Here is a 13,202-nt window from a genome sequence, read left to right as displayed (position 1 = left end):
TTACACACATCAGTTCTAAAATGCTGTCACCTATTCCAGGAAGCCTTCTTTGGCCTGGAATGGATAAGATTCCTTTATTTATGTTTTCCTTTGTCTTAATACTTATCATACTATACTGTCATTACTGATTTCCTTTTCTTTAAAAGAAGGGACAGGGACCATAACTGATTCAACTTAGTCTTCTCAATGCTTGACATAATGAGTGGTACAATGTTGGTTGATGAAGGAAGAATAAATGGAAGGACCCAAATGGCTAGAGAGGGGCAATCAAATGAAATTAAATGGATACACATCAATGTGGGCGAATAAGACCAGAATTATAACATCACTGAGGGTAAAACTCACATTTTATTTGCCTTTGGGACCACCTTAGTGTCTGATATAGTGTACAACATATTGTTAGGTGGTAAATATTTATTAATTGTTCTGGTAAACATAGGTAAAGCCTTAGTGAGGCTGGTTTATAGCAGACAATAGATAAATGTAAGCCCTTGCCCCTACCCCTTAGTAAAAAACAGAAATCTGCACCTACTTCTGAAAAAAAATGACAAATGGGGGTGGTGAAAAAAATGCACCTATCTCTTTTTCTTAAAAAGGGTTAAAAGGTACACTGCCTGAAATATTAGTCTCTCTACCTAAATACCCTCCTCATCCTCCTGTTCTGCCTATCAAACTCCTATTTATCTCCAAGAATTCATACTTAAATGCCACCTACTCCTGGAAGCCTACCTTGATCTCCTCATGCAGAGTTAGGCACTTTTCCCTATGTGGCCTGTGATGCCTTGTTCTTCCCTGAAATATTTAACAATTTGATATAATTGCTTGTACTCCTTGAAGGCAAAGATGATATTTTGGTTAGCTCCATAGACTCAGTGCCCTAGCACAGTGTCTGGAATACTTGTTTCTTGATGAAAAGAGATATCATATTCAATTTACTATTCCTTCCTACATAAGAGCATACTGGAGTTTTGATAAAACTCACCCTAATGAACTTTCCTCCTTCAAAATAAGGGTATTTTTACCTTTGGGAAAACTTGTGGCCCATGGATATCCATTCCTTCTCTATCAGGATCTTCATTTTATAGAAAAAGAAGAGTTTACATTAGGAAAATCATAAATTAACAATACACATGAGAATATCAAAACACTTAGCTGAAATGGTTGAACTGATTGTAAAATAAACTTATTTTCCCAAATGATAACTAAGTAAATAACTTGGATTTCATTTATAGGTTTATATAGGCTGCCTTCAAATTTCAGATGCTCTCAGGAGAAATTATTCTGGATTTGTATCCAGTGTCACATTTCTTTTGGTGTGGCAAGTCATTGAGCTATAACTAAATGCAAACCAGATAAGTATATTAAATTGAACCTTTGAAAAACAGGAATCTAAAGGCAGAATTTGGGTTTGTACCAATAACAAAACTATTTTTAATTATTAAAAAAATTTCCAAAGAAATGAGGATAAATCACTATTGTGAGTTCTGTTTCTTAGAAAGATCAACTAAGAAGCCTTGGATTCTGTGCAAAAAAACAATCATGAGTCTGGCATTCAAACAGCTGACATGTTAAAGACGATGTGCCTATCAGACAACCTCTTTATTTATAAAAGTCAACCATTCAGCTTTGCAAACTTTTTGAGCTTTTCCCATTCCTTACAGCAGCCTCTTACATATAACTTACCCTCTGATAGATAAGAAATACATTGAATGCACAACAGAAAGTATATGGAATGTACACACCTCATTTAATGGAATGAAGCTAAATTGAAAAACAGCTATTTTTGTAGATTTAGAGCTAATTCTTGTAAAAACCAAGTTAGTTGAGAGTTCTTTGTGATTTTTTTTACAATCTGTCGTTCACGCAAAGTAAAATACAATCACTCACTGTCTTACCATGAGTCCTTTGAATGTCCTATAAAATGGATCTAAGAGGATGCTGGCCACTGAGCAGACTTGTGCTGTGCGGTCCCACCCATCAGAACAATGGACTAAGACACTGGCCTTTTCTACCTTCACTGCCTGTGAAGACAAGAGGCAAAAAGTACCATAAGCAACCTCTGCATAGCTTGCTGTGTTAATAAAGAATTGTCAAATACTATCCCTATGGTACAGAGAAGGTCTTACTGGGCTTCTCACAATATCAGCATCCTCTATGGGGAATGAAAAAGAAAATAATGGAGTACAAGAGAAGGTGAAGAACTTACCTAAAAGGAAAAGAAAATCAAAATGAACCCATGACACAGGGTAAAAAGAAGAACAGGGGAGGAGTTCTAAATTCACAAAACTTCTGAAGATGACAAGAATCAATTCTCAGAGGGAAGAGTGAACAGGAGGAAGAATTAATGCTCAAAAACACAGGACGGCTCTGCATTCCAGTCCCAGATCTGACAACAATCTCCTCTAGCCATTTAATCTTACTAACACAAATTCTTCCAACTTAAGATGGAGGGGCTTGCCTGTTTTTGTATAATCAGAATGATATAAAGATCTGGGCAATTATTCAATCTGGGCCATTTTGGCAATGGTAGATTTTGATCATTTATTCATCCTAACACTTAATTACATAACCCTATGTGCCAGGTATGTGCTAGGTATTAGAGATGCAAAGATGAGACTCAGTTCCTGTCTCTGAGGAGCTCACAAACTAGTCAGGGTGACCAAAGGTAAGTAAATAATTGTACTACAGTGGAAAAATTACTGCTATAAAGTAATGTGTAGTAACTGTATCCTTTTGCAGAAGCCAGGGAAGTTTGAGCCTTGAAGGAGTAGGACTTCCTCAGGTGAAGAAGAAGGACACTGATTAATTCACTCATTCATTCATCCACATACCTAGCCAATAATTACTGAGTGACTGTACAAGAGGCACTATGATATGCACTTGAATAAAAGGAGACAAACACTTAAATGAATGACTGCAAACTGAGAATATATAAAATAGTAAAAGTCCATACCAGGTACAACAAAGATACAAAAGATAACCAGAGAGGAGGAGATAACTAAAGTAGGTTTTCACAGATGAATAGGCAATTGCCAGACTGACCAGGAGGAAAGGACATTCCAGGCAGGGGGAACAATCATGACAGCACAGATACAGGCAAGAAGGCATGGCATAGGGGAGGAATGGTTAAGTTGCTTGGTAATGGCTGAGGCTAGGCTGGGAATGAGGGAGTGAGGAGAGACACAGCTGGCCGGGAAAGGAAGGGTCAGACTGACCAAGTGTGCATTTTATCTGGTGGCAATAAGGAGCTGAAAGCAAGGGAGTAGCATGATCAGGTATGTATTTTTGAAAGACAGCTGTGGTGGCAGTAAAGAGAATGGATTGGGAGGACATGAGTTTGGATACAGGAAGATTAGTCAAAGAGCTACTAAAATCATGAAAGGCCATAAGTGCCTGAAGTAAGGCAGTAGAGAGAAGAGGGATGCTAAGTATGAAAATTTAAAAGAACATAGTGAGAGAATGGATATGGGATGAAGGAGAAAGAAGAGTCATGGATGACTCTGAAATGTGTAGCTTAGTAACTAGGTAGATGGCAGTACCACTAGTTTGAGTAATGAAAACAGAACAAGAAGCAAGTTTTAGATAGTAGTGGGGGTAGGTAAGAAGATTTAAGTTTTGGCCATGGTAAGTCTGAGGTAGTTGATGGACATCCAGTGAAAAAATCCAGTGGACAATTAGATATGTAGGTTTGGAGTTTAAGGGAAGGAAATAGCTGAGCCAGAGTATAGATTTAACCACTAACTGAATAGAGATACTAGGAGAAACTGTGTGCATAGCTGATACTGTCCAGGCAGAGACCAAAAGTGAAAAAAAATACTTTACAAAGCAGTGACCTTTAAAGGGGAAGTAGAGGAAGGAGGGCTATTACAGGAATCAGCCTGTGAAAATGAAGCCCAAAAGGTAGAAAGAAATTGAAGAGGGTGTAGTTAAAGTCAGGACTACAAAAACATTCAAATAGAAATGGGTCAATAGTACCAAATGCAGGGGAGAGGTTAAAATAAAGATTAAAAAGTGATCCTTAGATTTGGCAAGTCAAGGTCATTAGTAACCTCAACAAGAGCAATAGTAATGGTATGTAAATCAGAACACAGTGGGCTGAAGGATGAAGGGAGATGAGGAAGTGCTAACAGGAAAGGCCAACTACTTTTAAGAATGTTCTAACCAAGAAGGAAGAGGGCAATTCCCTAGGAATGAGAAAATATTGGAGTATACTTTTGAGGCAAGAAGCCAGTCAAAAAGAGTAAGTTGAAAATGTAGGAGAAAGGACTTGACAGAGCTAATTCCTTGACGAAGTAGAAGGGGATAGGATTCAGAGTATAGGTAGAGGGAATAGCCTTACACAGGAGATATGGCATACTATGTCCTCTGAGACAACAAGGAAGAAGACATGAAAAAAGTTGGTAAGAATAATAGTGGGAAGATGAAGTATCACCTTGATTTTTCCATGAAGAAGGAGACATGTCTGAATATGTGTTTACAGAGAGGGAAGGTAACGGTGGTGTAGTCAGCTTGAAAACAAGGTAAAGATTAGGAATACCTCCTTGGTGGAACAGGACTGGGACCCAATCAGAGACATAAAATAACTGTTATTTTAAATATTTAAAGTAGCTACTTTAAGTAACTAAGTTCTACTATTTTAGGACTTCATCTAAGATTACAGACCACAAACCTATGATAGTACCAATTAACATGCCTATGGGATTTATTTCTTTGCAGCAATACTTAGCAGTTGGGGTGTAACAGCAGAGAATGACTGTGGCTGGCAGGACAGGTAGAGTGAAGGATAAAGGGCAAGGTAGAATGGATGAGGTGCTACACCACCAGGTCTTCATAAATAGGGAAGAAGGTGGAAGAAGTTTGGACAAAGAGGAGCTGAAAGTATAGAGGTCTCCACGATACAGAAGAAATATGCTAACTGGAATAAGGGTGTGAAAGCTGGAGTATAAAAGCTCAAAGAACTGTAAGTACAGAATGTTTGATATGTTATACATGGACATTCAAATCTCCAGGGAAGAGGGAAGAATCAGGATGGAGAGGAAGGTGGCAAGGCCATTCCCAAAGTCCTTAATGGAGGAGGGAGGGTAACTAAGAGGGGTACAGGGTAATATGGCTAACTAAAATAGACCTGAAAGGAAGAAGGAGTTTTATAAGGACCAAGGAGCATATTGAATCTGCCCTGGATCCTATGGGTCATGGCATGTAGAACAATGAGTAATCTTTGTAGTGGAGTGCAAGAAAAATGGAATTCCTAGAAGGGTAGTCAAATTGTAGGTAAGAAAAGAGATCTGGAAAAAGATTAACTAACTTTTTTAATTTCTCACTTAAGCAGACACCTCAGGTAGTATCAGAGGCCTGACAGCACCAACCATGCTCTTTGTTTAGGGCCCCAAATGGAGTGAAACATCACTGGTAGATAGGAAAAGATGCTTGTTTTCACTAATGATTAAAGAAATACAAATTAAAACATGATATATAATTTATCACCTATCTCATTGGCAAAGATTAAAAAGACTGATGACAACTATTACTGGCAATGTGGAAAAATAGGCACTGTTTGTGGGAATGGAAACAGGTACTATCTATTTGGAGGGCAATTTGACCATATCTATTAACATTTGAAATATTCATACTCTTTGACTCAGAAAATCCCCTTCTGTGAAGATATATGTTTAAGGTTAGTTAGTGTAGCAATGTTTGTCTTGGTGAAAAACTGGGAACAACTAAGTTCCCCATCAACAGGGGACTATGGTAAATTTCCACAATGGAATTGTATATAGTTGCTGAAAAGAATGAAGTAGTACTGACTGAACTGACCTGAAAAAATAAATGCTCATTATACATTAAGTATAAAAAGTAATTTGCAGAAGAGTATGCACAGTATGATCCAATTTTTACAAATTAATAATATAAGTGAGTGTATGTTGAAAAACTCTAGAGCTGCACTCTAAAATATGGTAGGCACTAGATACATGTGACTCTTTAAATTTGAATTTGTTAAAACTAAATAAAATTATAAATTCAGTTCCTCAGTCTTATTGGCCACATTGCAAGTGCTCAATTGTCACATGGGGCTAGTGGCTATCGTATTAAGCAGTAAAGCTACAGACCGTTTCTATCATCACAGAAAGTTCAAATGGACAATGCTGATCAAGAGGCATAAACATTAAACTATTAATAGTGATGTGCATGTGTTGTGGAGAAAATTATGGGGAATGTTTACATTTTATGCTATATACTTCTGAAATGTTTAATTCATTGATAATGTACATGTATTGCTTTTGTAATGAGAAAAATAAGTAAATAAAGTAAAGATTTAAAAAAGAAGGTGAGAGAGAGAAAGAAGTAAAATAGCAAGTTAGAGAATTGCAAGAAGTCTACTCCAGCCAAGCTGGGACAAGATTGTGAAAGACTCTGAATGTCAAGCTACAGGATCTTACAGGCAATAGAACAGGGAACCACTGGAGAATTTTAAGCTTTAAGTGACATGACCAGATGTGTTCAAGACAGATGACTTTAGTGGCAATCTGGTCACCAAACCGGGGAGGAACTACTAGAGACAAGCATTTAGGAGGTCATTATAGTACCTTGGGCAATAGATGGCAACTGTCGTAACTAGGGAAGTAGCAGTAGAGACCGGAAAGGAAGGAGAGATTTGAGAAACACTTTTGAAGTAGAACTGATAGGAGCTGGCAACTGCCAGATGGAGGAGAAGAGGGAGAATTCAAGGCTAACTGAAGTTCTCAAGCTTGGGATACTGGACAGGTGGTGATCGAGATGAGGAACACAGAGTCATTGTGCAATCCAAGCCTATCTTTTTGGTCCACTCATTTAAGTTCAACTAATATTTATGATGTTGTACTGTCTATCAATTTTCTCCATCCTCACTCTCTTTGGTCTAATAAATTTGGTTTCAGAAAGCAAACAGATTATTGGTATATATGAAAAAGGAACAGTATGAAAAATGGTTAGAACAGAGGGCTTGAAACAACTGACAGTGTCACATAGTGAACATTAATAACACATTACAATGAAAAGTGAAGCAACAGGATGAGGAAAGGAAAAAGCATTAGGGCCAGACATTTAAGGCAGTTAATCACATACTTTTTCAAACCTTTTAAGCCAGAGGCTATGTATCTTATTGCCTTCAACTGAGAAAAGGACAGCAGCAGGGTGAAAAGTCATTCTCTCCTTTTTGACTTTGCTTCCACCAAATAATGGGTATGGAGTGAAGAGGGAGAGTTCTCATGTAGGAATATATAAAATCAAAACTTCAAAATGAGAAAATGTACACTATGAATTTCCTTTTTGTAAAAAAATCACTTAACAAAGGATACAGAGGCCAGGGTTCTGGAGGTCAGAAAATAAGTGAGTCAGCATAAATATAGGTTGACAAAGTCTGCCTAGACTGCATTTGGAGGCAGACTTATACAAAGAAGTCCAGAGAAAAGGTCTGCTTTGTACTCAGAGCTCTGAAAACTCATAGATACACAAGCTCTGCATTTATTTCACACCCATTCTTACTTCCACTTGATACCTTACAACCAACACAAAAATACATCAGAGAATAAGTGAGCTCAAAGGACCATTAGAGATCACCTGAGAGTTTTTAACCTGAGGTCCAGGAGTTTGTGGACCCCCTGAAATCAAGGCCCATTTTCTATATGTATATACATATGTGTATTTTTCCAGGAAGGAGAGGGTTAATCATATTCCCAAAGAGTTGTGTGGGGCCCCCCAAAGTTATATCATTAGACTCTAGTCCAACCACCTTGTTTTGCAGATAGAGAAACTGAGGCCCAGAAAGGGAAAGAGACTTGCTCAGGATTACACAGTGACTTAGTGGCAGGGTTGAATGAATAAGCTAGGTTTCTTTTCAATATTCTTTCCACCATGGCACACTACTACCTCAACAGATCCCATAATTAGCATCAGTGCAATTCTTGAAAGTCCTGATTATTACCTTTGTAATGAAAATTCCAGCATCCATAATAGCTTTAATGTGTCTCAACCACCCTGAGCTCTCCAGGCCGCTAAGAAATTCACTCATTGTTGGAGTTTTCAATTCACAAACTAAGGCAGAAAAGGAAGCAGAGATTGAAATTCACAATCACCTCAGTTTACTCATCAAGAAAGGGGAGAAAGTGGATCCTCATTTTGTAAATGAGGAAGCTGAGGCACAGAAAGGTTAAATGATTAGTTGGAAACCACCCAGTGAGTCAGGGACAGAATTAGGGTTAAAGCCTGCCAGATCTCCCAGAATAGGCCTATGCCTTCTTGAGTTGTAGAACCCACCCCCAAGCCCTCAGAAATCTCTCAAGAAAAGAGCCAGAGGACAAAATCGGCATCTATAGGAAAATACTCACATCTCCTCTGATTAGAAAACACGTTTGATCCCCATCCTAACTCCACCCACCCATCCCCATCCTAACTCTGCAGGCCCTTAACATCTGTCTGTACTCCCACACTTCCACCTACTCCCTGCAGCCCTGTGCTGTCTCAACAGGTTGAAAAAACAAATAAATAAATAACCAGTTAATTTTCACGTACTTTTCACTGGGTATCGAGCAGAGGGCAATCTTTTGCCTTAAAAATCTGTAAAACAATGTCATAAAATGTAACCAGAAGATATTTGCACTTCGGTGTTTATTGCAGCATTATTCACAATGGCTAAATTATGGAGTCAGCTTAAGGGTTTATCAAGGGATGAGTGGATAAAAATGATGTGGTGTATGTACACAAAGGAGTATTATTTAGCCATGAAAAAGAAGGAAATTTTGTCATTTGCAGAAACATGGGTAGATCTGGAGGACATTATTTTAAGTGAAATAAGCCAGGCACAGAATGACAAATATTTTATTTTCACACTCAAATATGGGACCTAAAAAAAAATTGATCTCAAGGAAGTAGTGAATAGAATGGTGGCTACTAGAGACTGGTCAGGGTGGTGGGATGGGGTAATGAAGAGATGTTGGTGAAGGGGTAATTCTGTTTAATAGAAGGAAGAAGTTCTTCTGATGTTCAGTGGTACAATGGGACAACTATAGTTTATGATAGTTTACTGTATTTCAGAATAGCTAGAAGTTTTCAAATGCTCCCAACATAAAGCAATGATGAATGTTTCAGGTGAATCTTGTCCCAGTTACCCTGATTTGATCACTGTATGTTGTGTGCTTGTTTCAAGATGTAACATGTAATCCATGAATATGTACAATTATTATGTATCAATAAAAAAATAAAAAAAGAAATTACTGATTATTAATTATAAGAACCAACTTGTTCTAATAAACAAAACGAGAACAATAAAAAAATCTGTAAAACAAAGTCCTCTTCTATAAAATATTCTGGGGCAAAAAAGAAAGGAGGAAGAGACCTAAGAAAGAGGGACATTAATATCCTAAAAGGAACACAGACTGAGGAGACAGAATCTGATAAGGGTGGTTGTAAGGAAGAGGTCCTGGCAGACTACACTAGTACAAAATTGAAGAAAAGGGAAGAAGAACAGGGAGTTCACTAAAGGTAAGTTTTCACTATCTCTACCTGAGTTGGCATATCACATCATGAAATCCTGGGGAGTGGTTTTAGGAGAAATTTTCTAAACCCAAGAGTCTTATAAGGCCTCAATCCCACCCTGCTTCCATTCTGACGCAATTATTTTGCAGTGATGATGGATGACCAAATTGTCTGATATCAGCTTTATGCTTTTGAGGTCTAAATTCACCTTCTTCATCAGCACAGTGATGAAATTAGACTGACTCCTACAGCAAATTAAATGAGGTGATTTCTTACCTTGAAGATGATGAAATGAATCCCATATCCATTAATATTTATGTTGGTCTGTCCCACCCCTGAACATTAACCTCTGTAATTCTATAGAGTGAAATGATTTCCATACCAACTAGACCCAGATGGCCTTTATCGAGTTATTAAATTAAACATCTTAGTTCCTCTGCCAGACCAACACTGCTATAATTCAGTACTATGTAAGCTAGATTCATACTATGATTACATACCTTATCACTTGTTGACTCTGCCCACCTGCTTGCTTTTATGTTACACCCCAAATCAGACATGCTTTTTGCTTACATAATAATGCAAAGCTATGGCCTCTGGCCTAGCCAAAGGGAAATCCTTGTACCTTCCAAGAGTTTCTGCAGGCTGCTCCGCATTACATGGATGTTCTCAATGCCCATAAACCTGAAGCGAATGTTGGCATAGTTGTCTTCATTTTCATACCCCTTCCCAGCTGCACGGTTGGCCATGGCATTCAACTGCAATAGCGGAGGACATAACAGAGCACATAGGCAAGATGATGAAAGAACAGGGTTCATCAATTTGAATGTCTCATTCTGAACAGTTTTAAATCCTACCTAATTAAAAAAGAAGTTAAATCAGAGAGGATACATTCTGGAATGGAGAGAATTTCACTGGTTTTTATATCACGTATCTTAAGTAACAGACTCATATAGGGAAAGAGAAGGAAATCTAGTGTTTTGGCTTTATTACTAAAATCCTGTTTAAGAGATAAAGGATATGGCAGCTATAAGGATATCTGGTCTGAAGAACTGATATTATAATTTTGAGCAGCCTATCACAAACAAATGTTTTCTTAGCTGAAAGGGCTTTATCCTGAAAAACGTGGAAAATTTCAAAAATCTTTCCGACTAAGAAGCTCTACAAAGAAGTTTAAGAATGTCAGGGCTAATTAGTTTTAAATAGCCATTCTAGAAAAATGTCTAAAATATACCTGTATGAGATAAATGACTTTTACTCACTGATAAAATTGAAATGGAGATACCAATATCTATTTTAACATTATGTTTTACCTAGTGGTAATCAGAGAATCTCTAGGTCATATGAAGAATGCTGGGCAGGGTAGGGAATAAATGAGACTTGCAGAGAGGATATATTGATACAATAACTGGAAAGTAGCCAGGATACCTTCTATGATAATGACTGTTTTACTAATTAATTGATTTTCTGTTTTCTGTGCCTATTCTCTCATCTCTCAATATTGTGCATTTCAGAAGGCAAGAGGAGCACGTATGTGGAGAGGTGTAGTTTTTGTATTAAAAGAATGCAAAAGCCTCACATCACAAACTATTAAAGTTAAGACATGCAGAGGGGAAAAAAGTCAATGTGTTCCACATATTCTGTTTAGAATGCAAGACATTTGTTAAAGGGAAGACATTTATTAAAGGGAGAAACGTGATGGTAATTTTGATATTTTATCACACTGATGGTGTCACTGAGCTTTCATTAAATTAATGACAAAGGTGAAAGGAACACCTGTCAAAATGAAAGGAACAGCCACTTAGTAACAAGGAAGTTTGCTATGAGCAATGCTTTCGCAAACAAAACAATAATTACAGTAGTCTCTACTCAGGTCTGGGTAAGCCAGCTAATGCAGACAGGTAGCTATTAATACACTGTACCAGAATATACTCTTTGGAAATATGTCTGGCAGATCTGAGGAATAGCTGCATATTTAATGTTCAGATGGAGAAGAGATGTAATATTTATTGAGCTCATAGTATGTGCCTGACAGTGTGCTAGAAGTTACATACATTATCTGATTTAATCCTCACTACAGCCCATGTAGTGGTACTATTATTATCCCCATAAGAAAACAGGCTCAGAGGGGTGATCCAATTTGCCTAGAATCATATGAATAAGGGCTGAAGGCAGGATTTGACCCAAGGTTTGCCTGACTCCTAAGAACAAAATTGTGTCAGTACTATATAGTTTCTACTAAAAATATAGATCTAGCCATCCGTGGACTGCCAGATATTTCTAGGCCTGTCTTAATTTGCTCAAATTGGAGATGAAAATGGGGACCTATGGAAAGGGGCTTTCTGCTGTTGGATTTGAACAAAAGGCATCAACCCTTTGGTTTTTCAAAAGCTTGGTATGTATCTCTACCATTTTAAGATTATTTAATCTTGACGAAAGATTCAGAATTGATTAAACTCTTTCAAATTTCAGAATGTCAGATTCAGTTATGGTTTAAGCAAGACAGCAAGCTTCTGAGAAAACTGAAGGATGGCACCTGAGCAGAAAGGAAAATTCATTTTCTCTTGAGCTCAGTCAGTTCTAGGTAGCTCTGGAGAACAGTCAGTGAGGTATCACAAAAGTGGGACAGACAGCTGCTAAGGTTACTACTATCTGGTTTCATGTACATCCAATTGCTCAACTCTGAAATCATAACCACCTGGCTTAGGCTAGCTCTAAATCATTGACTTAGTGATTACAAGTTAGCAATGAAATCTCCTAGTCAGTCACATTCCACACATCAAATTGTGAGCAAAATTATTTCTTTCTGGGGCTGCTTGTAAAAAGGATAATCTTTTAGAAAAAAGGAATCTGTCCTTTATTTGCTTTGTGGGGCACAATGAATTCTTCTACAATCCCTTATAGAGCTAGACAAAAAGTTGAAGGTCAAGGAATTAATGCAGAGAGTAGTTTAGGCTGATACTTATGTTGATTTGAGGTCCCTCTATTCAGTGACATTTGCATTTGAAAGAGACAAAGCCTAACAAAACACATTCAGACAAATCATATAGCATCAGCCTCTTGGAAAGATCAAAGGATTTCACTAGGTCCCTGTCCACTACCAAAATCCATGGCAAATTTATGTTCCTGGTCTTTTCCTATTCTCTGGGACCAAGATTTAAACTGCACTTCATTGAGCTGGGAAAAATTTAATCAGCTAATAGTTCTAGGTGCTAAAAAAATTACTGCCACATGAGCCAAAAATTTTTTGTTAATCATACAGCAGTCAGATTTGTGAACCCTGCTCCTTTGGGAGACACCAAAGTATTATTAACCAACTGTGGCTTAATAAATTATTTACAAAAAGATATGTCGGTAGGAGTAAGTCTCCAGTGTCTAAGTTGAAGTTTTCTCTGATAGTAAATTTAGATCACAGAATGGAGATACTGAAGATTCTGGCTGAGGAACAGACTTAGTGGAAAAGATGAGAAGATGTCAATGAGCCTTCAAATAAGGGTGTCACATTCACATGTCAAAGCTAGGTTGTTCAAAATACCTTCTCACAGCCTCACTTGACAGTGACAGCCTTATAGAAGGAGCCCCAAATGGCTTGTTCAAATGTTTTACACAATGTCTGATAAAATAAATCCACATACACAAACCTAACTTTCCCAATAACACTGCAAGTCTCAACATGGGAGGAGAGGACTACA

The 13,202-nt window shown here is 37.7% G+C and overlaps 1 protein-coding gene across 2 annotated transcripts in view; it reads right to left on the bottom strand.

Moving 5' to 3' along the window:
* The window catches only part of MTMR8 (myotubularin related protein 8), a 95,303-nt gene that overhangs the window by 46,873 nt on the left and 35,228 nt on the right, over positions 1-13,202 (bottom strand). For both annotated transcript variants that reach the window (XM_045537949.1, XM_045537950.1), the window contains 4 exons: positions 10,136-10,268; positions 7,961-8,070; positions 1,896-2,021; positions 1,023-1,072 (listed from right to left, as the gene is read on the bottom strand). In XM_045537949.1, coding sequence (XP_045393905.1) covers positions 1,023-1,072; positions 1,896-2,021; positions 7,961-8,070; positions 10,136-10,268 — 419 coding nt within the window. The remainder of the gene's footprint in view (positions 1-1,022; positions 1,073-1,895; positions 2,022-7,960; positions 8,071-10,135; positions 10,269-13,202) is intronic.

Source organism: Lemur catta, chromosome X (genome assembly GCF_020740605.2).
Source record: "Lemur catta isolate mLemCat1 chromosome X, mLemCat1.pri, whole genome shotgun sequence".
Taxonomy (NCBI): Eukaryota; Metazoa; Chordata; class Mammalia; order Primates; family Lemuridae; genus Lemur; species Lemur catta.
The sequence above is the reverse complement of the archived record's forward strand: the minus strand, read 5'-3'. Positions and strand labels throughout refer to the sequence as shown.